The sequence below is a fragment of the Aulonocara stuartgranti genome, assembly GCF_965226115.1.
Source record: "Aulonocara stuartgranti genome assembly, chromosome: 5".
NCBI lineage: Eukaryota > Metazoa > Chordata > Actinopteri > Cichliformes > Cichlidae > Aulonocara > Aulonocara stuartgranti.
The window spans coordinates 18,866,065-18,893,850 of record NC_138943.1 but is presented as its reverse complement, the minus strand read 5'-3'; the positions used below and the strand labels follow the sequence as shown (position 1 = coordinate 18,893,850).

The following is a 27,786-nucleotide window of genomic DNA, read 5'->3' as shown; positions in this document are numbered from 1 at the left end:
GTGCCCTGACAGATGAACTAAAGACAAGGAGCGGCTTGTAGCTTGACCTTTTCCTAAGTCCAGTATTTGTTCCCCATATGCGACAAGGAGAGGATCGTGTTATACGACGTGTAGTAGTTTGCATTCTTTCCTTGTTGAAAGATGACACTGAAGAAGCAAAGAAGGGAAGAGGGCATTAGGAGCCAAATATTGAGGACTTGACACTCGACAAAATAGGCCTAAATATTCAATAGAAATGTGATACTCGACCTCTTGTGCTCCTGGGTGTGCTTATTTGGAAGAAACACAAATATAGCTGTCTCCTCAGCAATGCTCTCAGAGCTCAGTCATTTGTTACAGCTTCAAGTCTTATTGTGGAACGACCTTTGATATGAAACAACTGCCTCCTTGGTGGCCTGAGCCTCCCGAAGGATGCAAGAGCGCTTACTGAAAGGGTATTAAAATGTGAGTCCAGATTTAAATAGAAAATGCAAAGAAAAGTAATTTTTTCTATAGTTGCTTTTAAAGGTTTTCAGCATCTATGGGTCCATGTTGTGTTTATATGAAATGAAAATGTATTAGCTTCTAGCAGAAGAAGCTAAGAGATATGAGGTGATATCAGATAAATAAACACATTTAAAGGAAGACTAATTGGACTATTAATTAAAAAAAGACAATATAATCAATTAGTTTTGCTCAACTTATCATTTCTAGTTTCTCAACTAGTTTTAGTCTGATTATCTTATTTTATTCAGCTTTATGACTCCAGGCTGATTTCAGTTCAATCTAAGCCTATCTAATATTAATCTCAGGTCGTTTCCCATTACCAGTGGAGTCACTATTCAATGTTCATAAAACCACTTCCCAAAGGAGGATGTCTGAGATTCACGTCAAAGCAAAGATATTTAAAATCAGACACCTGCAGTAACATCCACATTAAATATCTTGTTTTTCCTCACTCTGCTTTAATAAAATATTACAATATTACTTTAGCTTTTCTGTACTTTGCTAGCTTTCCAGAATACTTCAGGTTTCTATTGGGTTTTCCATGATTTTCTTTTTATTAAAATAAAAAGCAATAATTTGAGATGTAGTGACGGTGAATGCCAAGACACTGCTCGGGTTTAAGCATGAGGAGGAGTGTTGCTGCAGGTTGTGGGTCACTGATGGGTCTATTTTCATCACACAACGTCGTGACATGGTGCAACATATGTGCTGGAGCACATAGAAAAACTGTAAGGTCACTACACTGTCAGTAACATTATCACCAAAGGGAACAGATTTACAGTTATCATAGCCTAAAGAACTTCTATGTGATAACAGGTGACAGTTGACAACCAGGTTATTGCGAGTGATGAAGCTGTGCAGCCCACATTTAGACCACCACACACATAAAAGAGCATTTCAGTTCACTGTTATTAGGTTCTATATGTATTGTTTAACTTGTGCAGAGGTGCACCAAGTGTAAGTACACCTTTAAATCCTGACGCATTTTGAGAAATGCGTTTGGAGCTCTTGAGCACTCCTACAAATATTTAAAAAAAATAACTGTTTAACTTTGATGACCGTAATGTCTCTGAATAACTAGCTTCATGTCTACTTCTTTTGAGTTAAGCATTATTTAAAGCATACGACATATAAAGATATTCAACTGCTTGTGTGTTTATTTCTTGTCACGTAGTTGGTACATCAGACAAAAAAGCTCATATTGTGTGATTTCATCCAGACTGCGGTTCATTCATGTCTCCTTGACCTTCAACACAAAAGAGAGAGCAACAAATTAATGTCAAATGGTTCTGTTAAGAGATGCACCACCTTTGCAGAGTACCTTGCTCTTGACGATAAAACAGAATTAACAAAATTATTTTACCCTGACAATTTCACGGCTCTTTGCTCTCAGCTTGTTGACCTGCAACTCTGCGATGTCAGCGCGCTCCTGAGCTTCCTCAAGCTCATGCTGAACCTTCCTGTTCCTGGCCATGTCAGTGTTGGCTTGCTCCTTCTGAAAAGTAGAAGTTAAGGCAATGACGTCACTCATCAGTAAAAAATAACTTTCATTAAATCTCTTGATGCACGCTCAGTAATCCAGGTAAGGAAATTTAATCTGTTTATCTGGACGCTTCTGGAGTTTTTAGTGGGAGAAACGTTCCAGATGAACAACTTTCAGTCAACTTTCTGTGAACCATCGTAAAATAATTCTGCTTCCTGCTTTAAGTACACTGCTGTCAACAGGGTCAGAAGTAAAGGTGTTACTTTGTCATGACTATCTGCTTTGCATGTGTTGAATATTTCACACTCACAGCTTTCTCAGACAGACAGCTGCAGCTTCAAGATCTTGAAGTCAGGTCTTCTTGTCCTACTCAGCCTAAAGACAGCAGAGTCTGTCTGAAACTACCACTACAGAGACCTACTTCTCTATCTGATTCATGAACGTCTTCAAAACAACTTCAGAGCACACAACACGCTCATCTTCCACAGTGAATCCACTTCAGACGCACACGAGGGACAACAACAAACAAATATGCACCAAACACTCACTTACAACATACTGCAGACTATGTGAAGGGGATGTTTCAGCGCAGCGCAATCACCGGCATCTCTATCAACCACACAATTAGCATAGATATAAACACATGTGTGTATTTATAGTTGCAACCAGAGAGTTTAGTTTCAGCGGTGGTGTACTCTTTATCACATCAGTTCGTCAACTACTGTTGGAGCCACAGACTCTTCATATAATGGAGATTATTGCCCTCTAGGGGTGTAATGCATATTCTACACCCAGCTTTTTCTTGGCAGCACAAATTATAAAACTATACGTGATGATTACTCATCGCTTCCTTATTTAATTAAAATTTTGGGATTTTATGCCAGAAAAAGCATTTCTGTTTTGTTGCATCCTACCTGATAAGTCAGCTCCTTCACTTTAGGTTCATACTTGACACCCTTCACAGCCACAGATCCACGTTTCTGCTCCACCTAAACCTCCGCCTCCAGACCCCGAACCTTTCCAGCCACAAGCCCAGATGTTTTTTATGGTTAAAAAAAAGTGATATAACATTTTATGAACTTTTTTCCTACACAAAACAGTTCAGTGAAATAAACAGAGCCCACCTTTAGTTTTAAGTTTGTTTGGGGTACCACTTCTACAACTTTTATCAAAGTAGTTCCTTAAATGATCTCACGTTACTGAAACCAACAACAAAACACTTTTTTTTCTGCAGCAAACAAACTCTCACCTCTAGTCTCTGGAGATGCTTCTTGCCACCTTTAGTGGAAGATCCATGATGGTTTCGTGGGCCAGTTTCAGATTTCCCTCGAGGTTTCTTTTAGCTCGCTCAAGATCCATACGGAGCTTCCTTTCTTGCTCCAGTGTACCTTCAATCTTGTGCATTCACGCACACAGTAATTAGTGCCAGCTTCAATATATAAAAACTTAGTGCTGCACTTGTGATAATTCAAACAAATTTAGAAACTCACATCGTCCACTTGCTGTTCCAGCTTGGTCTTGACCTTCGTCAGGCTGTTAACTTTGTCTTCCTCTGCCTGCAGGTCATCGAGGACCTGCTGTTGGGCCTTTTGGAGGGCTTCCTTTTTTTTGCTCAGCTTGGCAATGGACACATCTTGAGCAGACTTTTAACCTAAAATGTTAAGTGAATAAAATCATTACAGCATGCAGTTCCCACTAAACAACTGAAACGAGGCACAAACCTTGTTCTCGGTGGCATGTTTCTCCTTTTCCACTTTGGCCAGGGTCAGCTCCAAGTCATCAATATCCTTCTTCAGCACAGAGCACTCGTCCTCCAACTTCCTCTTCTTGTCAGTCAGCTCAGCGTTCATTTCCTCCTCATCCTCCAGTCTTTTGGCTGTCTCTTTAAGTTTGACCCTGAGTTGGATCTTTCCTTTAATGAGCCCCTCACACCTTTCCTCTGCATCAGCGAGGGTTTCACCCTTCTGTAAATGCAAAAAGGAAATGATACAGTCAGCTGTAAATAATCAAGTTACAGACAAATGGAGGTTCCAGTTCTCTTTAACATACACTCTGAATTTGGATCTGCAAGTCATTCTTCTCCTGTACGAGAGTAATCATCTTTTCCTCCAGTTTTTTCCTCTTAGCCAGAGCCTTTGCTGGGTCCTCCTTGGTCTTTTCAAAGTCCACTTTCGTCGTGCCATCTCTGCCTCTGCACTCCCGAGAAGTGGCCTTATTCTGAAGTATAGCTTCATCCAAGGCCAGGTTTTGACATTCATGAATGCACGGATGTTGTACTGGATGGTGTAAATGGATTCTCTGTGGAGACAGAGTACAGGACATTTTTCTTTCATTGCTCAAACTGAATAGAAAAAGGTTACTGCTGTCTCCCAGATTCTAAAAAAAGAAAACTGCACTGCAATCGTTTCTTAACTCAAAAAATACATTTTGCGAGAACATTAAGTTCAGCATCTTCCTGTTCAATAACATGTCCCTAGAGGCCTCCGGCACTCTGACACACAGCTTTGTTGTCTATTAAAGACCTTAAACTATGTGACTAAGAATAAGTCTGAATAATGCAGAAGCTCTGACAAATCCTGCATTTACCATGTGGTAGCCTAACAAGATGCTTTTATCTACCATAAAACTGAAGGAGTTACAGTCAGCTGTTGTACATTACCCATGACATTGTCAACATTTTTCATTACATTTTTGGGTTCAGTCAATGTAAAGTCAAACTGAGTTTAGGAGGTGGAGAGCCCTGAGACAAAAAAGTAAAAGTGACAGGCTGGAACTAATGTTTATGAGCGACACCATTGTTTGTTGTTGGTCTGCATATGGTACACTGTTAATGCTTGCATATGGTTAAATGCAAGAAAAACTGGTCATAAATGCTATTGTTTACTGTTTAAGTTCTAATGCAGATTAGCCATTTGATTTAGCACTTTTAAAAAAGCAAGATCTTTTAATCTTGTGTTCAATCACATAATTACATAATTTGAATTACATAATTTGAGCATTTAAAAATACTCAAGTAAATATTGTGCTACAAAGCTTATGCACTGCTACTGTTAAAAAAGGTTTGGATTGGTTAATGTTCGCAGATGTGTGAAAACAAACGTAATTTGTATTTTGGTTTTTTGGTTTGTATTTAAAGGTTTTTCACCTGTGGCTGACTATGGCCGAAAAGAAGAAAAAAGGGAAACAAAAGATCTGCCTGGTCATTGAGTGAAATCCAGTTAAACACCTGTGGTAGATGCATCAATCCCTTTCAAGCGGGGAAGCTGCACAAACATAAAGAGCTTGACAATCAAGGTTAAGCAAAAACTTATTTAAAATGTTTCCATTATTATATCAAATATGATCTATTTTGATACTTTGAAAAGAAAAAAAGTTGGATTTTGTGATTGTTCCAGCATTAAGAGCCTGCTGGACTGAACTATGTAACTAGGAAATAGCGACTTTTTATGGCAATCACACCAAAATACTTAGCTTTCACAGACTAATGAAAAATTAAATTTTCCCTGAATTATTCAGAGCAGAAGTACTTTCTGTACATTAATCAAAGTCTCCACCTGCAGTGATATTAAACCAGGGACCTACCTGGTGTTTTAGTTTCATTGGGAATCAAGCAGCACACAAAATGTGGGTGCATGCTCATTAAAGTTCATCATTTAAGTATTTAAGAAAATGAATATTACCCTGAAAAGAGCCGACACTGTCTGGAAGGAACTGCCCTTCTTCTTGCCACCACCCACATAGCAAAATTGGTGTGGCCCAGATCTGGCCCACACAACGTGCTTACACATGGCCCACATACCGCAAAGAATGACGGCCCTTTGGTGGCCCAGATCTGGTTTGCCAGAGGTGGCCCACACACGGGCCACCACAAGGCAGTTGCAGACACACTGGTGGGCCTGTGCTGGCCCAGAACAGTTTCAGCTCTGGCCCCAGATGTCAGCCTAATGTGTACCTTAATCAAGCCATGTAATAACAACATGTGCCGGAACATAATAGTGCAAAAGTAACATGACGAAACTCTGTTCAGACAGTGATTCTTAAATAGCACTTTTCTACTCTCCCGGATTACCTAAAGTGTTCTATACGACATGCCACATTCACACATCTTCTCTGAACTGAGTGCTTCCTAACTACATTCATACACATTCACACTCTTGACATGCTGACTGGAGGGATCAAACCACTACCATGGCAGTATAGTATTGCAACATGGCAGTTGGGTCTTCTACCTAAAATAGGAAAATAGGAACATAAATAGTGTCATCATTGCCAGACCTGGCCCACATCTGGTTGACATACACCCTGCCAACACACCAGTCAGTCAGAAGTGCCAGCTTGATGCTGGATCCAGGCCAGACCTGTTGTCTGTGAGCCTGGGCCACATAAACCAAACCACAATCGGGCCAGATGTGGCATGCCATCACATAAACAGTGTCATCTATGCCAGGCCTGGCCCATATCTGGATGACATACCACGTACCATGCCAGAAGTCAGCCAGCAGTGCCGGCTTGACACCAGATCCAGGCCAGACCTGTCTGCTATGTGGGCAGCCTTTTTTCCACCTTTTGGACCTGTAAAGCGCATTTTGCAAACTGATTTGTAATTAATGCGAAGCAATAAATGCAATAGTCTTTCCGCATACCTTAAATTTTGTAGATACATGAGTTTATATAAAAAAACACTACCTTCTGTCTACACATGAGGTGCAAACAGCAAGGCCAGCAGCTTTGTGAAAGACGTCTGCTGTACCACAGAGTCGTTCAGAGGGTCTTTGTTCTTCTCCAGCCAGCCAATGACATTGTATTCAACATTACCAGCATAGTGCACCAGGGAGAAGTGGGCCTCAGCTTTGCCTTTGGCAGGCTTTGGTTTCTGGAAGGGGGAACTTTTGCCAGCATGCTGGTCATAGAGTTTGCTCTTGACGGTCATGTCTGTTGCCTTGGAGAACATGCACCCCAACATGCATCCTCTTCAAGGATGGAGAAGATACCCATCGGCTGCCGTGATGAAAGAAGCAGTAAAAAAACAAAACAACTTAAATTTGTTTTCTACTGTTTTCTATGCAAATGGACAGCACACGGCTCACCTTCTCAATAAGCTCAATGCAGGCAGCCAAGTCCATACCAAAGTCAGTGCACTCCCATTCAATGCCCTCTTTCTTGTACTCTTCTTGCTCCAGGACAAACATGTGATGGTTGAAAAACTGTTGCAGTTTTTCATTAGTGAATTTGATGCACAGCTGTTCCAGGCTGTTGAACTGAAAAGGGGGAAAAGTGTCAAAGATTGTGTGTTGCTGTTGTGTAAAGTATGAAGAAATGACGTTTGTACTTTACTTACTTTACATGAACATGAACGTAAGACTATGCAGTGTTAGTTCTGCATACTTACATCAAAGATTTCAAACCCAGTGATGTCCAGGACAGATATGAAAAAAATCTTGGCTGCTTTGTATCCAGAATGTCATTGAGTCTGACAACCATCCACAAGAACATTTTCTCATAGACAGCCTTGGACAGAGCCATCACTCTATTATTAACCTAAGAAATAAGAGTTTGGGTTCTGATTATACCACAGAAAAAATATATAAATTACTGTTTGCTCATAGACTACTTTTTAATTACTTGTGGCACAGTTTGACCTTTGACCACCATTTCATTGCCAATCTGTACTCTTGGTTAACAGAAAGCCTTCAGCATATTGGGAGAGTTCAGGCCCGTGAGGTAGGTATGTATCAGCCTCTGATGAAAACAAAAAACAAAAACAAAAAAAGAGAAGAGGGAAGATGTTTTAGAAATGACTAAGTTTGAAATGAATGAAATAAAATGACAACAAAGGATCATGCATGTTCTGGGTCTGCCTCTGGTTGTCTTGTATTTGTGTATTCCCAAAATACAGGACAGTTCACAGTAAGTTTTCTTTCTCCAGAGGAGTTGCAAATGGCCCTTTATAAAGTCAAGGACCAGCAGCTCTACTCTGAGCTCCTTATAGTTTCCTAAAACCTTTAACTAGTGTTACATGTCGGCCAAGACACCTGAAAACAATCAGGACACCCCAAACATTACAATGCAATAATTCTCCACCATGGAAACAGGATCAAATGTGTACACAATACAAGATATATAAGTAGATTCATATTGGGAAGTATAAAACTGGATAATAACTAATTTTTACAATTTTTTAAATTTACAGTGGCCCTGAGACATCAAAACACAATTTTATCTTCAGCGCACTCGCTCAGCCTGCTATTCTCACTCCTTCTGCTTGAACTTCATCTTTCTGCGATGCATCACAGACCCAGTCAGCTTGTAAATACTTATCTTTTTCTCTGCATTGAAACCCAAGATGTCAATGGTGGTCTAAGGAAAGAATCGACAAAAACACAGATTTTACAGGTGTTACTTACATTATCTACGATACCTGATTCTTCATCAAACAAATTTGTTCTCAAATTCATCAGTAAGAAATGAGAAGCTTTCATTTTTCAATTCCTGATTTTACAGCCAGAAGCACACAAAGACAACAGGGTTTCCTTCTCAGTTTAGCTATTAACCTTAATATTTTACAGCAATGAAGTGGAAAAAAAGACTATCAGCCCACAGTGAATACAGAGATGAGTTATCATTCCTAACTGTTTTAGTATTACCATAAGCCTCCAGAAGTGGGTTGGCTGCAATGATTTGATCCTCCAGCGACCTCCTAAAATGATGATATCCAACTCGTTTGTGTTTTTCATTTTAAATTGGCAAGTGTATCACACAGTTCTACATCATATCACATCACTTAACTTGCATTTTACATTTCGAGTTTCTATTTACATTTCGTTTACATTTCGCTCCAGACACTGCGACTGTTGCAAAGTGTTGGATGACACGCTTAGTGTTGACAGTCTTTTCTGCACCAGATTCGCTACTGGAAAATGAAACACACATGCAATGGTGTAAATCTGACATAATACAGTGCAGAAATTACTAGTTAGATCACTTAGAGTTGTTTCAGTCCAAAACAGATGTCTTTCATTAAAACTTAAGTAATCATGATTGACTGATTCTCACAATCTGTGAAAAAATGTAATTTAATACAAATTGTGTTATTGAATTCATTTATTATAAGCTGCCACATTAAATCATTATAAATTCATATGTATTTATAGGCACCATCACCATAAAGGGGAAGTACACAAGACATTATGTAGAATATAAAATGTAGACTTTTTATGGGTCATTACTTTAATGGAGTTGCTGATCAAAGGGTTTATCACCTTGGAGCATGAACTGATTATCTCATTATCAGAGATGGAGAAGGTGTGGGGCTGGCAAAATCCCATCACCACCTCCTCGCGGTGCCAGCTGGAAACAACGACCCTCGGGAAGTTGGCTAACGGTGAGGGTCCTCGACGTCAGGTGGAGTGACGCGCCGGTCGATGTATTCCACAGTCACATCCCATGCAATGACGTCTCAAAAAGCTAGGGCGTCCCCCGCAGGCGACGCGCGTCGTCCCCGCCTGAACGACGTGAGAAGTGGACAAAGGCTACCTGCTCATGGAGGGAGTGGGCTGAAGAAGCAAGCCCAAATCCGCCTTGGAACCCTGAACATCGGAACAATGACCGGAAGAAGTCGAGAATTGGCTGACGCCCTCAAGACCCGCCGCATCGACATCGCGTGCATTCAAGAAACCAAGTGGAAGGGAGCGAAGGCACGGGACATTGGAGAAGGCTTCAAGCTTTTCTACAATGGCAACCGGGCCCAGAATGGAGTGGGCATAGTGGTGAGTCAAAAGCTCCGGGACAACGTGGTTGAAGTTACCTGCATATCGGATCGCATCATGTCAGTGAAGATCGACGCCGACCCGACCATCCTACGGATTATCTCCTGCTATGCACCACAGACCAACTGCCCCGACGAGGAGAAGACAGAATTCTGGCGCGCCCTCGACGACCACCTGCAAACGATTAGCCCTGAGGAACACGTGGCGGTAGGCGGCGACCTAAATGGACATGTAGGCAAGGGGAGAGACGGATATCACCGATTCCATGGCGATTCCTCTCCCTTAAAGGCTGCCATCCTACTTTAAACCAACTTTCTGCTGATTTTAACAACGAAAAAGTCCAGGTGAAAAAGTCATCCTCATAGGACAAGCTTCCACTCCCTTCACATACATACAGATCCAAGAGTAAAAAAAACCTACAAGAAACAGAACGTTTCAAGCTCTTTGACGCTTGAGATTTTGGCTAACAGGAATTGATCAGATTTCATCATTTGAAAGTTTGGCCAAGTTTAATTCGATGTTCCACCATTGTTTATTTGACAAACAATAACAAAAAACATAACTGCTCTGACTTTGCAGTAACGCACACAACTATAAAACAGAGAGCAATGATAGTAATCGTGGAGGAAATGTAATCATGTGGCTGTTGATTATGATTTGTTACTTTGTAAATGAACTCCACAGTTGCAAAAGAGATGAGCATCAGATTCAAGTGCTTGAAATGCAGGGCTTAACCCATAATCTGGAAAGCTGTATAAACTGGAAGATAGCTTAGATAAAATTCTGTCTATGTGCAACCAACTAGAAATGTTTAGTGCTGACAGTAACTTAGGAACCAGTAATACGCCAGTGTAGATAAATCTTGTATATGTATTCAGGTGTATAAATGTTGTATAAAACGTAATAATTAAACATCTTTTCATGTTGATGTATTTTTAATGCTAATCAATTCTATTTTCTACAGGTAGATGGGTCTCTGCACACACATCATTTTTCAGTTTTTTGCTACAATTTCATGTTTACATCATTCCTGTAAATCTATTCCACTGTGCCAAGGTTTTTTCTAATATGGGAAAATCTGCAAATAACATTTATGTGGATTGTTTCCTTTTTTGTGTGTATTGTTTTTTTTTTTACTATATCCTTTTTAAAACATGTGAAAAAAGTAGTTTTGCACCTGCAGTCTCTCTTACTCTTCCAGCTTTGTCAGTTAGCACTTCGTGAGTCGTTGTTCCATCTCTCCATGTCTTCCGTTTTTTCTCTTCTCCTTCTGCCCCGTTCCTGTGTAGATAATTAAAAAACAGCATTAGTTCGTTGCTTTTATTAATTACCTTTAAACCTTTAGGGGGAAAACTCACATGGCAATGGGATTTTGTGATAAGTAGTTATTAAATATGTCTTACTCAATCAAGTGTACATGTATCATTTGATTTGTGATGATCACATTACTGCCTGTGGAAAACAACCTTGGCTGTGGTCAGAAAAAAGACAGGAAAGGTTTCATTAAAGGTTCTGCTGAGAACTATGGAAAACAGCAATGGTGTTTTTAAGCTTGACAGGAGAGGCAGCTGGTGCTTTTGGGATACATAATAGAGTTTATACTGGGTGCACTACATCAGTGAACTCTTCAATTATACTTGTCTGATGGGCATACAGGTTTCATTTCAATCCAGATGTTCCCCAGTATTCATTTAAATATGCTTAAAGTTCAGTTCAAGGTGATCTAGAGCAATTCCCTACATTCAAAAATCACAGTAAACCAGTGAAATATCTTTACAATCTATTACAATTAGAGTTCACATAAAAAAGCAAGGCTGGAAATTCTACTGAATTTCTCAGAACAATGCATGCAATAAATAATCAGTATGAAAGCTGAATAGCATATAGAAAAATCTGAAAACATGTCATACCATATTTTAAGATAGTTCCAAGGGACTGTCCCCGGTTTTCCCATCTTCTGTCCAATGCAAGCTGGTACAGATTCAAGCATCACCCTGTGACCTGAATAAAACATTTTGTATAATAATAATAATAATAATAATAATAATAATAATAAAAGACTAAAATAAAAGAATAAAAGAATAAATTATTTTTAGGTAAATGCAGGCTCTCAGTGAAAGCTGGTGAAGCAGTGTAATGTTAAGAGACAAGAAGATGATCATGATGGTGATGATGACAGAGAAGCCGGTAACATGATCAACATGTTTGCACATTTGCAACTCGAGGCATATAAGATGCCAGTGACTACCACTCATGTGGCAGTCATTAACACTGCCAGGAAATTAGTGCATCCCAAACTACTACTGCTTTAATAACCAGACCTTGCTCTTTAAAAAAAAACAAAAGAAAAAAAAATTTGTAATTCAGTTTCTTTTATCAAAAAATCAGGAATAGTCGATTCATTTGCATAACGATGATGGACAATTTCATCTGCATGAAGCCATTAGCCTCCAAAATATCAAGTGTGAGTAACAAGTGTAACTGTTGGAGACAGCTTAACAGTCACACCCAGGCACTCTCACACTTATCACCTTCTCACGCCCTAATACCAGAGCCCTACTGCAAGATGGGTACTGCCAAGCCAAAATCTCAGACCTAATTTTAACAAAGAAAAACCACGCCAACAACAAAACTCTTTGTCATCAAAAAAGGTCACAGTCAGTGCTCCTTGCAGCTATATTTGAGCACCACTTATTATCAGCATGCACTGAAAGATTAAAAGACAATATTAAAAATGTAAAAGCTGCATAACAACACAGCATTATTAAGAGAGTTTAATAAACAAATACTTCTCTTAATGAAATAATAACACATTCTTTAGTAATTGAGTTCCAGGCTTTGCAATTAATGGCATCAATATGCCACACAACAATCTGAATGGCTGCCATAACGCAACATACAAAATATAACTCTACCACATGGTTAAAAAAAAATCACTCTACTGACCTTAGGTTTTCACATGTAACTAAAAATGACAAAACACAGGTAAAACACTGTTCTACACATCAGATTAAACTGGACAATACTTACAGTGTTGCACATTTGAACACAAGCACAAGGATGCTTCTTTGTGTTCAGCCAACAGACTGGAATGTTACCCAGCACTCATCTTGGTTTATTATCCACAGCCCAGCTGATACTCTTTGACAAATGAAGAAGGTGTCAGGCGTAGATCAAAGTCCATTAAAATACAATAAGCCTGCTAGGTATGTAGCATTTGACTTTAGTATCAACATAAGCCTGATGCTATATTTGAGTTTTGCCCTAATAAGACAGAAGATTTCGGAGCAGGTATCGTGTAACACATGTTTATTGAAGACAGAGGCTCATTATATCTTGTGGGTAAGTGCTTTAGAATGCCTTCTTCTTATTCACTGCTGTAAGTTGATCTTCTTTCCAGGGAAACAGTGCCCAATGGCTTTCTACCCACGCTTAATTGTGCCGGCTGTTCCATAGTCTTGGCAAAAATGTCTGCACGCTTGCCATCCTTGACAAGCATCTGTCCTCAACAAGCATCTAACAAACACAAACAATATGGAATTGAATGCCCTAAACAGTGTTAACTCGCTCCGCTTAGATTCACAGGAAAAATCCAGGATGAGGTCATTTTTCAAACATAAAGGAAGAAGAACTGGTACTCTGCTGCTCTACTTTTAGGGATTGTCTCAGTCTCCCTTGTGTGTCCCTTAAGAACAAGACTAAGAACAGCTGTTGGCACTGTTGTAAAATGTAATGCCTTGGCAATCCTTCCTTTTCTTTAAAGCTTTTTGGCACTCATTTTATTTTATAATAATTTCTGACTTGTAAGGCCTCTGAAACAGTACCTCAGTGACTTTTTAAAGCTTCCCCAAAGCACTTCGAGGGACTACTGTTGTGCCAGAGACCAATAAAAAGATCCATTAGTCACACCTTTGGACTGTCTGTAACTGCTGACTTGACTTTAGCCAAAAATGAGCCAATTTCCTATCTGTGCTACACATAAACAACCAAAAGCCAACTGCACATCTGTATGTTACATAAAATTTAAAACAAGACAGGAGTATGGAGTTCGAAATGCTGCTTCATCTCCGTATTTTTGCTGAAGGCAACACAACCTGACTGTGTTGGTAATTACAGGTACAGGAATTCTGGCATGTAAGACGTCCAGAAGACATAAACTGTGCGATGACAGAGGTGGAGGAAAGAACTGGTGCACAAGGATAACACCACACAGCATGACCAAATAGAGAAACCCACTTGTGATAGGCTCCCATCATTTGATATAAAAGGAAGAGCAAGCCACCACCAAGCACAGGCACCCAGCAAAGGTAAGTATCTTGGGGAGGTAATTTATTCCAGTACTTTGCCATATCATAGGAATCAGGCTGGTTATTCACATTTTTATGTTTCCAAACAGATTTTTCTTTAGAAAAAATAGAAAATTAATTTCTATTTAATACTATTTTAAAACAAAGAACCACTGACTTAACTGTCTAATTTGTGAATTTTTGTTCCTTATTTCAGAAGTCTGCAGTGAAGTCTGACAGGAATACCCATTTCTCATCTGGTGTCCTCCAAGGTAAATGTGATCAGTTTTCGTGATCAAGAGTACCAGTGCATGAGTAGGACAGACACAAGAGCGGATCTTTATGAGCATCTCTTGTTGGTACTTATTGAATCCCTGGCTTGAGAGTAGCTACTCTGAGAGTAGCTACTCTCAAGCCTTCTCTTCTTAAAGGAATAGCATGTTTGACTGTATAGGTAGCTATAAGAGTGTGAATATATGTAATATATACACTGCTGACAAATAAGATGAATGACTCCTCTCTTGTTTCCTCACTTGCAGTAAAGGGTCATCATGAGTGGGGACGCAGAGATGGAGTGTTTTGGCGCGGCGGCCATGTACCTCCGCAAGCCAGAAAGAGAGCGCATTGAAGCTCAAAATATTCCATTTGATGCTAAAACAGCATACTTCGTGAGTGAGCCCAAAGAAATGTACCTCAAGGGGAAACTTGCTAAGAGAGAGGGCGGCAAAGCCACCGTGGAGACTCTGTGCGGGAAGGTGAGAGTAGTGACACTTGAATTTGTGCAGCTTCAAATGTGAATTCAGACTGCTCAAGTTATGAATAACTATATGGATATGTTAACTATATGTAGCATGGTCCAAATATCTGAAACCAGAGAGGTTTGGGTATATTTACATGTAACACACGAAGTCATGACATGTAAGATATATTTGGAATTTTCAGAATCTGACAAACTCTTTTCAGCAATCAAATGTAAACTTGTGAGATTGCCCTGAAGCCATTCTTCACCACATGATAGCAGAAAACATGGCATCACAACTGAGTGAAAATGTCATAACTCAAGTTGTTATGGTAAGAAAGAAGGGGCTTTTCTCAGCATAATGGTTAGACTGAAAGTTTCACTTGGTTCAATTCAAGCCAGTGATGTGAATTTCCTTTGGAGTTGAGCCAAGCTGGTGTTGTAAAAAACAACAACAGCAACAACAAACAAACCCAAAAAAAATGCAGGTGCAGCTATAATGCTAAATTAAAACACTTCTCAGAAGGAGGAAGAACAGAAAGAACAAGGCCAGACATACCCAGAATTTCACTGTTGATAAAGTTCAAAGTTGTTTGACACCAGACTTGAATCACTAAACAATACACCAAAGAATACTAGCACTCCTTTCTTCTGAGATACGGTAAAACCTCCGGTTTTCATCGCTGTGAACAAAACAGACAGCAAAATCTTTACATGAACTACTTGAAGAGTAACAAAAGCCAAGTACTGTTAACTGTCACAGCTTAATGTGTGAATGAGTGTGGCACGAATAGCATTGTCCGATTCATTCTGACAATGCTATTCTTGCCACATATTAAATCTGAAATACAACCTTGTGCAAAGTAGACTAAGACGAAGTAGCTTTTTGGACCCATTTGGATGTATTCCACAGTCAAAAACTGATCAGAAGGTCAAATGAATAATTCAAAATAAGAATGAGAATAAAACAAACAAGATTAAAAACAAATATCACAATTTAGACAAAACTGCTTAATTCTATCTGAATTTACATTTGTGCCTTCTTTGGCAGACTATCACCGTGAAAGAAGATGAAGTCTTCCCAATGAACCCTCCCAAATTCGATAAGATTGAGGACATGGCCATGATGACCCACCTCAGTGAGCCTACTGTGCTGTATAACCTCAAAGAGCGCTATGCAGCATGGATGATCTACGTGAGTTGATCAGAACTCCATAGCTGATACTCGTGCTCACGACAAAAGGAAGATATGCATCATAAATGATCCTCTCTGACTCCACAGACCTACTCTGGGCTGTTCTGCGTCACTGTGAACCCCTACAAGTGGCTCCCAGTGTATGATTCAATAGTTGTAGCAGGATACAGGGGCAAGAAGAGAATTGAGGCTCCACCCCACATCTTCTGCATCTCTGATAATGCCTATCAGTTCATGCTCCAAGGTAATAAACCTTTTTAAGATACAATGTGTCCTGATCATTTTGTAAGCTACAGTTCAGAAATAAAACAGCTGCAATTCAAAAGTGAACGAATTATTTTGGCTTGATGATTTTGGTCTCTTACAGACAGAGAAAATCAGTCCATCCTGATTACGTAAGTACAAAGCATGCTTTTATATGCTGAGCATTTCCAAAAGTATTATTTGCAATATCGAAATTACAACTCTAAAACTCCTTACTCTAACCAGTGGAGAATCTGGTGCAGGAAAGACTGTCAACACAAAACGTGTCATCCAGTACTTTGCAACAATTGCAGTGGCTGGAGGAAAGAAAACCGAGCAAGTTCCCGGCAAAATGCAGGTAAATGAAGTTGCAAAATATGAGATCTAAAAATCAATCAAAGAATTCCTGTACTCACAGCTCATGAACGGTGTCTTTAGGGGTCACTGGAAGACCAAATCATTGCAGCAAACCCACTGTTGGAAGCTTATGGTAATGCCAAGACTGTGAGGAATGACAATTCTTCACGTTTTGTAAGTTATTTTGGTGATTTTACCTTAATTCTGTGGTAAAAATTCACAGTTCATGTTCACTGTTGCATTTATAATTGAAACATTATTCTCCTGCTTAGGGAAAATTTATCAGAATTCACTTTGGGACAACTGGAAAACTGGCTTCGGCTGATATTGAAACATGTATGATTTTTGTTTTGGTTTTACTTATGTATTTATTTTTGAGGGAATTATCAGACTGCTTTGACTGCTACAAGGAAGATTTGTGATAACCACGAAACTTAAATCTGTACAGATCTGCTGGAGAAGTCTCGAGTGACGTTCCAGCTCTCTGCTGAGAGGAGCTACCATATCTTCTATCAGCTCACAACGGGCCACAAACCTGAGCTCATCGGTTAGAGAATTATACCAAAATGACACCAAAAAACAAAATATAGTGTTTTTATATATATATATATATATATATATATATATATATATATATATATATATATATATATATATATATATATATATATATATATTGTTCATTATGTTTTATGTATTTTGTTTTTCTCATTTAGAGGCTCTCCTGATCACCACAAACCCATACGACTATCCCATGATCAGTCAGGGTGAAATCACTGTCACGAGTATCAATGACGTTGAAGAATTCATCGCTACTGATGTAAGAACAGCTTCACTCACGACCTTTCACTAATATTAATAACTATATAAACAGAACTCCATGAAGCTCATCATATTGATGTTCGGCTTTGTTAATGGGGAGTTTGAATTAAAAATGTAATAAATGCTGAATCAAAAACAGCTTTCTATTTTACATTAAAATATAATGGGTTCTGTTTGTGCTTATTAAAACTTATTCATCATTTCACAGACTGCCATTGACATCCTGGGCTTCACCGCAGACGAGAAAATTAGCATGTATAAACTGACCGGAGCTGTGATGCATCACGGAAACATGAAGTTCAAGCAGAAGCAGCGAGAAGAGCAGGCTGAGCCAGATGGCACTGAGGGTATGAAGAACATTGTGCACTTTAAGCACTGCTGATTTTGTCACTTGAAAGAGGACCTTTGAGGTAGAGGTTTATTTATTTATGAATTTGTGTTCATATAGTTGCAGATAAAATCGCCTACCTCATGGGTCTGAACTCGGCTGATTTGCTAAAAGCACTGTGCTACCCGAGAGTGAAGGTTGGGAACGAGTATGTGACCAAAGGTCAAACTGTTCCTCAGGTACAGATGTTACAAAGAAAACACACAAATAACAAATGATTTCCTGTAAGACAGTGTCTTTAAACCAAACCCTTCAAGACACTAATACATATTGATAAGGCTTTTTTTTTTTACCAATAGGTTACAATGGCACTATTCCTAAATTTATAACCACTAATGATAAAATCAATATCCCTTCACTTCAAAATCAGGTCAACAATTCCGTCAATGCTCTCTCAAAGTCGGTCTATGAGAAAATGTTCTTGTGGATGGTCGTCAGAATCAACGAGATGTTGGACACAAAGCAGTCAAGAAGCTATTTTATTGGTGTCCTGGACATTGCTGGGTTTGAAATTTTTGATGTAAGTATGCAGAACTAACACTGCATTGTCTTATGTTCATGTTGCTAATTATGCAAAACATTTTCAAAACAGTTCAGGGTTTAGGGTATGTCAAGAATAAAAGCACAGTCTTGTTTTGGGTGCGCTTGCTGACCTTATCTGTATTTTTTCAGTTCAACAGCCTGGAACAGCTGTGCATCAACTTCACCAATGAAAAACTGCAACAGTTTTTCAACCATCACATGTTTGTCCTGGAGCAAGAAGAGTACAAGAAAGAGGGCATTGAATGGGAGTTCATTGACTTTGGTATGGACTTGGCTGCCTGCATTGAGCTTATTGAGAAGGTGAGCTGTGTGCTGTCCATTTGCACACATAAAACAATAGAAAACAACTTGAAACTGTTTTTTTATGCTTCTTTCATCATGGCAGCCAATGGGCATCTTCTCCATCCTTGAAGAGGAGTGCATTGTCCCCAAGGCAACAGACATAACCTTCAAGAACAAACTCTATGACCAGCATGTTGGCAAAAGTGCCCCCTTCCAGAAACCAAAGCCTGCCAAAGGCAAAGCTGAGGCCCACTTCTCCCTGGTGCACTATGCTGGTACTGTTGACTACAATGTTAATGGCTGGCTGGAGAAGAACAAAGACCCCCTGAACGACTCTGTGGTACAGCTCTACCAGAAGTCTTCAACAAAGCTGTTGGCTTTCCTGTATGCGTCACATGCCTCTGCAGAAGGTGATGATCATATTTTTAGGACAGAATTCAGAGTTTCCATTGTTTTCATTATATTTCAAAATGATCAGATTTAGTACAGAACAGAAAAATAATTACATTATAAAATAAAAAATTATATTTAAAGTCATTTAAGTTTATATCTGACATTTAATGTTTCAGCTGAGGGAGGTGGAAAGAAAGGTGGCAAGAAAAAGGGTGGGTCTTTTCAGACTGTATCTGCTCTGTTCAGGGTAAGCATAAAAATATTATTTTTTTCCTCAGATGCGTAGGTAGCATCCAGGGTTTACTTTCCATCATGTGAAAATTTGAATATTTTCATATTTTAGGAGAATCTGGGCAAGCTGATGACGAACTTAAGGAGCACTCATCCTCATTTTGTACGCTGTCTCATTCCAAATGAATCAAAAACTCCTGGTAAAGACTGGTAACAATAATGTAAATTAATGCATTTTAAGGTCTGTGAAGGTTCTCAGTCATCCAGGTCATCGTAGTCAAAGGAGCTTGCAAAGAAAAGCGTCTGGACTTCTTTAAGTTACTTGAAGACGTTTCACCTCTCATCCAAGAAGCTTCTTCAGTTCTAAGGTCAAATGGTGGAGAGTCCCAGATATAAACCTAGTGGGAGTAACCCCCCACAGAGGGACAAAAGGACCCCCTTTTGTCCCTCTGTGATGATGATGATCCTCTAATCGCCTGAGCCAAGGTGTGAAACTGGGTGTGGGTCCCAATCAGCCAGAGTTTCGGGTGAGTTCATTGTGAAACCTGGCCCCACCTTATCATGCGAATTCCTAAGATCAGATGGCCCAGGATGTGAGTGGGCGTTAAGGCGTCTGGGAAGGGATCTCAAAACTGGATTATAGATGGCAGAGAGTTGGTGTCGTAAACCCCCGCCTCTGTTCAAAGATGGTCGCTCACAGTGGACATAGATGGCTTCTTTCACTCCTCTTTCAAACCATCTGTCCTCTCTGTCCAAAATGTGAACATTGGCATCCTCGAAAGAGTGTCCTTCATCCTTAAGATGCAGATGGACTGCTGAGTCTTGTCCTGTGGAGGTGGCTCTTCTGTGTTGTGCCATGCGCTTGTGAAGTGGCTGTTTGGTCTCTCCAATGTAGAGGTCTGGGCATTCCTCGCTGCACTGTACAGCATACACCACATTGTTAAGTCTGTGTTTTGGAGTTTTGTCTTTCGGGTGAACTAGTTTTTGTCTGAGCGTGTTACTGGGTCTGAAATGCACCGGGATGTCATGCTTGGAGAAAACTCTCCTGAGTTTTTCTGATACACCGGCTACATAGGGGATGACAATGTTGTTGCGTCTGTCCTTCTTATCCTCCCTCGCTGGTGTCTGGTCTTCTTTTCTGTGCCTCTTTGCTGACATTAAGAACGCCCATTTAGGATAGCCGCACGTTTTGAGTGCTTCCTTTACATGTGTGTGTTCCTTCTTTTTTCCTTCAGGCTTAGAGGGAACATGTTCTGCCCGGTGGTGTAGGGTCCTAATTACTCCAAGTTTGTGTTCCAGAGGGTAATGGGAGTCAAAGAGGTGGTACTGGTCCGTGTGTGTGGGCTTCCGGTAAACTTCGATGTTGAGGTTGCCGTTCTCTTCAATGTGAAACGTCTTCAAGTAACTTAAAGAAGTCCAGACGCTTTTCTTTGCAAGCTCCTTTGACAATGCATTTTAAGGTAAATGTAATGCCATGTACATGACTGAATTTAATATGGGTTTAAGGTCTCATGGAGAACTTCCTGGTCATCCACCAGCTAAGGTGTAACGGTGTGCTGGAGGGGATCAGGATCTGCAGGAAAGGGTTCCCCAGCAGAATCGTCTACGGTGACTTCAAGCAGAGGTGATTACTAAGAATAAAGACATTTGCCACAATCTAAAGATCAACTTCTCCTTAATTCATCATGTACCCCCAATCAGATACAAAGTGTTGAATGCCAGTGTCATCCCTGAGGGACAGTTCATCGACAACAAGAAGGCCTCAGAGAAACTCTTGGGCTCCATTGATGTTGACCACACACAGTACAAGTTTGGCCACACAAAGGTACAGTAACAAAAAATGCAAACTTTTGTTGGTATTTTAAATAAACTGCTGCTAAATCAGGATACTTTAAGCAGGTATTACAATTTTGCTTTTGACAATGCTGTATGTGCTCTGTATGACTATTTTTCAGGTGTTCTTCAAAGCTGGTCTCCTGGGTCTATTGGAGGAGATGCGTGATGAAAAACTCGCTATCCTTGTCACAATGACGCAGGCTCTCTGCAGAGGTTTCCTCATGAGGAGAGAGTTTGTCAAGATGATGGAACGCAGGTACTGTAGGCATAGTAGCTTTGCACACCAAAGGGGATTTTTACAAATGCAGATGACAACTTCAATGTAATTTCTGCGCCAATTTTTTTCTTTCTGTTTCAGCCCATAGTTTTTATTACAGCTTTTCAGATCTAAAAATACCAATTTTTCTCAATCTTCTATCCTCAGGGAGGCGATTTACTCCATCCAGTACAACATCCGTTCATTCATGAATGTCAAAACCTGGCCTTGGATGAAGTTGTACTTCAAGATTAAGCCTCTGCTGAAGAGTGCAGAGACGGAGAAAGAGATGGCCGCAATGAAAGTGGACTTTGAAAAGACCAAAGAGGATCTGGCAAAGGCTCTGGCTAAGAAGAAAGAGCTTGAAGAGAAGATGGTTACTCTCCTACAGGAGAAGAATGATTTGCAGATCCAAATTCAAGCGGTATGTTAAAATAACAAAGGAATTTGAATTGTCTTTATGAATGAGGAAATCTTAATCCATTTGTATATTACTATCAATTTAGGAAGGTGAAAACCTTGCTGATGCAGAGGAAAGGTGTGAGGGGCTCATTAAAGCAAAAATCCAGTTCGAGGCCAGACTTAAAGAGACAGCTGAGAGACTGGAGGATGAGGAGGAAATGAACGCTGAGCTGACTGCAAAGAAGAGGAAGCTGGAGGACGAGTGCTCTGAGCTGAAGAAGGATATTGATGACTTGGAGCTGACCCTGGCCAAAGTGGAAAAGGAGAAACATGCCACTGAGAACAAGGTTGGTGCATCAGTCTCAAGGCTTTGAGGTCAAATTTTTTGCAAACTGCAAAGACGTTGTTTTTTGGGTTTTTTTTTTTAAAAATACTGTCAATATAGGTTAAAAACCTGGTTGAGGAAATGACTTCCCAAGATGAGACAATTGCCAAGTTGACCAAAGAAAAGAAAGCCCTCCAAGAGGCCCATCAGCAGGTCCTCGATGACCTGCAGGCAGAGGAAGACAAAGTTAACAGTCTGACGAAGGCCAAGACCAAGCTGGAGCAGCAAGTGGACGATGTGAGTATAGCAATTTGAGTTTCCTTGAAAATAAACTATAAACCCCAAAAATCTCAAAACCAAAATAAAATCTTATCTTGTTTTACACAGCTTGAAGGTTCCCTGGAGCAAGAAAAGAAGCTTCGCATGGACCTTGAGCGGGCTAAAAGAAAGCTTGAAGGTGACCTTAAACTGGCCCAAGAAACCATCATGGATCTGGAGAATGATAAGCAGCAATCTGATGAGAAAATAAAGAAGTAAGCAAAATGCAATTAATCAAATTTAGTATCTAATATAACTGCGTTTGTTTAGCAGACAGCAGCAACGCTAAAGATCATTTCCCGACCAACCAGCATATGTTACTGAAAAACAAATCATAATAAAAACAGAACGGTTCGCCCACAATTCCGCAAAAGTGAAAAAACAAAAACTCTCTATTTCAGTGTAAAAATCAGCAGTCAGAATGAGGGTTACCTATTGCAAGAATAAAAATAAATAAATAAAAAATGTGGATGTAAAATTTGGTTTGAACGTTTCCCCACAGGAAGGATTTTGAAATAAGCCAGCTTCTGAACAAGATTGAGGATGAGCAGTCTCTTTCTGCTCAGCTTCAGAAAAAGATCAAAGAACTGCAGGTTGGTGTATCTGACAGCAAGCTGCCAAGTCTATTACAAGTAACAAGTATATTCAGCTTTATTATTACAATTTGATTAGATGTCTGTTTCTTTCAACATGTAAATCATAGGCTCGTATTGAGGAGCTTGAGGAGGAGCTTGAGGCTGAACGTGCTGCTCGGGCCAAGGTGGAGAAGCAGAGGTCTGATCTCTCCAGAGAGCTGGAGGAGATCAGTGAGCGGCTCGAGGAAGCTGGCGGGGCCACTTCTGTTCAGATTGAGATGAACAAGAAGCGCGAGGCCGAGTTTCAGAAGCTACGGCGTGATCTCGAAGAGGCCACCCTGCAGCACGAAGCCACCGCCGCAGCCCTCCGCAAGAAGCAGGCTGACAGCGTGGCCGAGCTAGGAGAGCAGATTGATAACCTGCAGAGAGTCAAACAGAAGCTGGAGAAAGAGAAAAGCGAGTACAAGATGGAGATTGATGACCTCACAAGCAACATGGAGGCCATCGCTAAAGCCAAGGTACGATAAAGTAAAACATTTGACAAGCAAGAGAAAACATACATTTAACCTTATGTTCGTTTACATTTGGCTCTTGTGTCCATTACTTTAGATTATTGCAGCTTTTGTTCATTTCAGGCAAATCTGGAGAAAATGTGTCGCTCACTGGAGGATCAGCTGAGTGAGCTGAAGACCAAAAATGATGAACATGTGCGGCAACTGAATGACATTGGGGTGCAAAGGGCAAGGCTTCAAACGGAAAATGGTGGGAAAACTAATTTTTTAGCTATTTTTTCATTCGATATATGATCATATTCAAATGTGGATTGTTTTTTTCTTTCTTTCTTTTTTTTCTGTCTCACCTTAGGTGAAATCGCTCGCCAACTGGAGGAGAAGGAAGCCCTGATCTCTCAGCTGACAAGGAGCAAGCAGGCTTACACTCAGCAGATTGAAGAGCTAAAGAGGCACATTGAAGAGGAAGTTAAAGTAAGTGCACATTAAAAAAACCTGCACTACCCCGGAGCTGATTAAACCACAATTTAAGTTAATAAATTAAATAATTTTTTCCAATTTTCTGTAAGGCCAAGAACGCCCTGGCTCATGCTGTCCAGTCAGCTCGTCATGACTGCGACCTCCTCAGAGAGCAGTATGAGGAGGAGCAGGAGGCCAAAGCTGAGCTGCAGCGTGCATTATCCAAAGCAAACAGCGAGGTGGCTCAGTGGAGGACCAAATATGAAACCGATGCTATTCAGCGCACTGAGGAGCTGGAGGAGGCAAAGTAAGTCTTCGGTTTTAGTTTTGTCCTATCGCAAACTATGTTTATAATAGAATATAAAGTCTGTTAACTAATTGTTAACAGGAAAAAGCTCGCCCAGCGTCTCCAGGATGCTGAGGAGTCCATCGAAGCTGTGAATGCAAAATGTGCCTCTCTGGAAAAGACCAAACAGAGACTGCAGGGTGAAGTGGAGGACCTGATGATCGACGTGGAGAGAGCTAATGCTCTGGCTGCTAACCTTGACAAGAAGCAGAGAAACTTTGACAAGGTACCATTTTCATTTTTGAGTTATTTATTTTAATCAAAGCTAATGAATCATGAATTATGCAAATACATGGGTCTGCCTTATATCTAAGATTCTTGCTGAGTGGAAGCAGAAGTATGAAGAAACCCAAGCAGAACTAGAGGGATCTCAAAAAGAAGCTCGTTCTCTCAGCACTGAGCTGTTTAAGATGAAGAATTCATATGAGGAAGCTCTTGATCACCTGGAGACCCTGAAGAGGGAGAACAAGAACCTGCAACGTATGCAAAGCTTTAGATATTCAGTCAGCTAACAAAAATACCAGACAGTAAGCTAACTGTGCAAAATTTTAACGTTTTTATAACGTATTTCAATTATTATACCCAAGGAATTTTACCCCATTTCTAATATTGTTTCATGTATTTTATGTTAGAAGAAGCGATGGTGACCCGCACTACTGCTCAGAGATTTAAGTCTTACAAATGTTATACTGTACGCTACAATCAATGCAAGTTTGCATTTATTAGACATTAAGATCCACCAAAAGTAAACAAAATAATGAATTCTGCTTAAACTTTAAATTGATTATTCTTTATTATCTTACAGAGGAGATCTCTGATCTAACTGAGCAAATCAGTGAGGGTGGAAAAACCATTCATGAACTGGAAAAAGCGAAAAAGACTGTAGAAACAGAGAAGTCTGAACTCCAGACTTCACTTGAAGAGGCAGAGGTACTGTTTGATAAAAAAAAAACTACTCTCCAATCAGCACAATTCAATTTTAATGATCCTGGAGCTACATGGTAAATATTTTATTTTTCAAAGGCTACTCTGGAGCACGAGGAATCCAAGATCCTCCGCATTCAGCTTGAGCTGACCCAAGTCAAGAGTGAAGTTGACAGGAAGATTGCAGAGAAGGACGAAGAGATTGAACAGATCAAGAGGAACAGCCAGAGAGTGATCGAGTCCATGCAAACTACTCTGGATGCTGAGGTCAGGAGCAGGAATGATGCCCTGAGAATCAAGAAGAAGATGGAGGGAGACCTGAATGAGATGGAGATTCAGCTGAGTCATGCCAACCGCCAGGCAGCTGAATCCCAGAAACAGCTGAGGAATGTGCAGGGACAGCTGAAGGTGGGTCCACTGAAGGATTTGCCCGAACTTTCTATCTGAAAGGTGTGCACTAATACCTCTTAACGTTACACATTTCAGGATGCCCAGCTCCATCTTGATGAAGCCATTAGAAGCCAGGAAGACATGAAGGAGCAGGTTGCAATGGTGGAGCGCAGAAACAACCTGATGCAGGCTGAGATCGAGGAGCTGAGAGCTGCACTGGAGCAAACAGAGAGAGGCCGCAAGATTGCTGAACAGGAGCTGGTTGATGCCAGCGAGCGTGTGGGACTGCTGCACTCTCAGGTTAGTTACGATTCAAAAACTTCATATTTTTATAATTTGAAGGGTGAAAGTCCAAATCTGTGATTCATTATCCTGTATTTCCTTTCAGAACACCAGCCTTATCAACACCAAGAAGAAGCTGGAGGCTGATTTCATTCAGATCCAAGGTGAAGTGGAAGATGCTGTCCAGGAGGCCAGAAATGCTGAAGAAAAGGCCAAGAAGGCCATCACTGATGTGAGCCACCCTGATGAATGTCTATAGTGCAGTAGCATTACTCTACCAACTATATTAGTTGGCACAACAATACAAATGACAGTTACAACAATACATATGATATGAAATTTCAGGCTGCCATGATGGCAGAAGAGCTGAAGAAGGAGCAGGACACCAGTGCTCATTTGGAGAGGATGAAGAAGAACCTGGAGGTGACAGTGAAGGACCTGCAGCACCGCCTTGATGAAGCTGAGAACCTGGCCATGAAAGGTGGCAAGAAGCAGCTCCAGAAACTGGAGGCTAGGGTGAGTCTCATGAGAGCCATCTGACTGATTCGCTGTAAGCTGGGGAAACATTTTATATTTTAAAAATAACTGCATACATCCTTTGTCAAGGTCCGTGAACTAGAGGCTGAAGTTGATGCTGAACAGAGGCGCAGCGCTGATGCTATCAAGGGAGTGCGAAAATATGAGAGAAGAGTAAAGGAGCTCACCTATCAGGTCAGCTGATTACTACTACAAAACCACAGTAATGAAAATACCATGCTTAAATGAGTATTACATTTATACCAGAATAACTAATTAATGCTTTACAACAGACGGAGGAGGACAAGAAGAATATTGCCAGACTTCAGGATCTGGTGGACAAGCTCCAGCTAAAAGTGAAGTCCTATAAGCGACAGGCTGAGGAGGCTGTAAGTAGACCTGATTCTCACGAAACACACTTTGTATAACTCAGTGCACAGGGTTTAACTTCACTGTGGCTTCTTCTACAGGAGGAGCAGGCCAACAGTCACCTGTGCAGGTACAGGAAGGTGCAGCATGAAATGGAGGAAGCTCAGGAGCGTGCTGACATTGCTGAGTCTCAAGTTAACAAACTCAGGGCGAAGAGTCGTGAAATTGTCAAGGTAAAAAAAAAAAAAAGATCTAGCATGAATCAAATTTGTAGAAATATTCATCCTGTTAAAATCGAGACTATCCAGCCAAATTTTTAAGTGCCACTGTTTTGTCATTTCAGACCAAGGAAGCAGAGGAGTGATGAAGAAATCAAGGTTGTAAATTAACAAGAAATCATACAATATGATTGTCTTGTTAGCTGTTCACATAAGCAAAGTGACAGTGCTGTGACAACCTAAAGTCAATAAAAGTTAGATTGATGCACCTTTTGTCTCTGTGCTCTTATTTTTGAATGACTCTGAACCTTTTTAAAGTCTCTAACACCCTGGTTATTGTTGTGTAAACCTATCAGTCTGGTTCTAGTGTGAAAGCATGAAGCTGCATTCATACACAAGATTACATGTCTCCATATGTGGATTTTCACCTTTCAAAAACAGAAATTTAACAGAGCACAAACAACAGAGTTTGTGTGCTTTTAGTTGTTCAAGGCGCAAACAGATTTGTCCAAAATTCAGCTTCAGCTTTCAGGCCCCTCTTCTGTGAAACGGGCTCCCAGTCTGGATTCAGGAGACATACAGCCACTTTACTTTAAAGATTAGGCTTAATGTTTTCCTTTATTAACTATAAAGCTTATAGTTAGGGCTGGATCATGTGACCCTGAATCCTCACATTGTTACACTATAATAGGCCTAGGCTGCTGGGCTCTTCGCATGATGCACCGAGTGTGTTTTGTTCACTCACCCTATTCACTCTCTATATGTTTATATACCTCTCTGCATTTAATCATTAGTTACCATTAATCGCTGGCTCTCAACAGTGTGTCTTTTGTCCTGTCTTCCTTCA

The 27,786-nt window shown here is 40.3% G+C and overlaps 1 protein-coding gene and 2 long non-coding RNA genes across 7 annotated transcripts; 1 reads left to right on the top strand and 2 right to left on the bottom strand.

Moving 5' to 3' along the window:
- Positions 1–1,625: 1,625 nt before the first annotated feature.
- LOC309707209 lies at positions 1,626–4,060 on the bottom strand. Of its 4 annotated transcripts, XR_014276946.1 has the most exons (7): positions 4,019–4,060; positions 3,691–3,933; positions 3,460–3,620; positions 3,219–3,364; positions 2,884–2,985; positions 1,850–1,981; positions 1,626–1,732 (listed from the first exon to the last, which is right to left on the bottom strand). It is a non-coding gene; the product is annotated as an uncharacterized lncRNA (long non-coding RNA). The 4 variants fall into 4 exon arrangements; XR_014276949.1 differs by lacking the exons at positions 2,884–2,985; positions 3,219–3,364; positions 3,460–3,620; positions 3,691–3,933; positions 4,019–4,060 and adding exons at positions 2,280–2,344; positions 2,522–2,582; XR_014276947.1 differs by lacking the exons at positions 2,884–2,985; positions 3,219–3,364; positions 3,460–3,620; positions 3,691–3,933; positions 4,019–4,060 and adding an exon at positions 2,280–2,743.
- Positions 4,061–4,102: 42 nt separating this feature from the next.
- LOC309706091 lies at positions 4,103–7,684 on the bottom strand. Of its 2 annotated transcripts, XR_014276672.1 has the most exons (5): positions 7,592–7,684; positions 7,359–7,507; positions 7,057–7,227; positions 6,656–6,967; positions 6,383–6,541 (listed from the first exon to the last, which is right to left on the bottom strand). It is a non-coding gene; the product is annotated as an uncharacterized lncRNA (long non-coding RNA). The 2 variants fall into 2 exon arrangements; XR_014276671.1 differs by lacking the exons at positions 6,383–6,541; positions 6,656–6,967 and adding an exon at positions 4,103–4,267.
- Positions 7,685–13,884: 6,200 nt separating this feature from the next.
- LOC309707280 (myosin heavy chain, fast skeletal muscle-like) lies at positions 13,885–27,208 on the top strand. Its single transcript, XM_082534506.1, has 41 exons — positions 13,885–14,042; positions 14,239–14,293; positions 14,561–14,776; positions 15,812–15,955; positions 16,043–16,199; positions 16,323–16,350; positions 16,445–16,556; positions 16,637–16,729; positions 16,828–16,891; positions 17,004–17,102; positions 17,272–17,375; positions 17,586–17,724; positions 17,826–17,944; positions 18,136–18,285; positions 18,438–18,608; positions 18,694–19,000; positions 19,160–19,230; positions 19,327–19,414; positions 20,721–20,838; positions 20,916–21,039; positions 21,170–21,306; positions 21,475–21,730; positions 21,813–22,055; positions 22,154–22,330; positions 22,421–22,566; positions 22,854–22,944; positions 23,055–23,444; positions 23,562–23,688; positions 23,791–23,909; positions 24,005–24,201; positions 24,283–24,466; positions 24,555–24,720; positions 25,046–25,170; positions 25,264–25,572; positions 25,651–25,854; positions 25,943–26,068; positions 26,182–26,352; positions 26,443–26,547; positions 26,646–26,741; positions 26,823–26,954; positions 27,065–27,208. Exons 3-41 carry the CDS (start codon positions 14,573–14,575, stop codon positions 27,083–27,085), a joined length of 5,814 nt encoding a protein of 1,937 aa, XP_082390632.1. The 5' UTR covers positions 13,885–14,042; positions 14,239–14,293; positions 14,561–14,572; the 3' UTR covers positions 27,086–27,208.
- The last annotated feature ends 578 nt before the right edge of the window (positions 27,209–27,786 follow it).

Coding starts and splice junctions, on each gene's coding strand:
- LOC309707280 (XM_082534506.1), top strand. CDS start 14,573: ATGAGTGGGGACGCAGAGATGGAGTGTTTTGGCGCGGCGGCCATGTAC. Junction 16,557..16,636: donor AAGTTCCCGGCAAAATGCAG/GTAAATGAAGTT, acceptor CGGTGTCTTTAG/GGGTCACTGGAAGACCAAAT. Junction 21,307..21,474: donor GTCAAGATGATGGAACGCAG/GTACTGTAGGCA, acceptor TTCTATCCTCAG/GGAGGCGATTTACTCCATCC.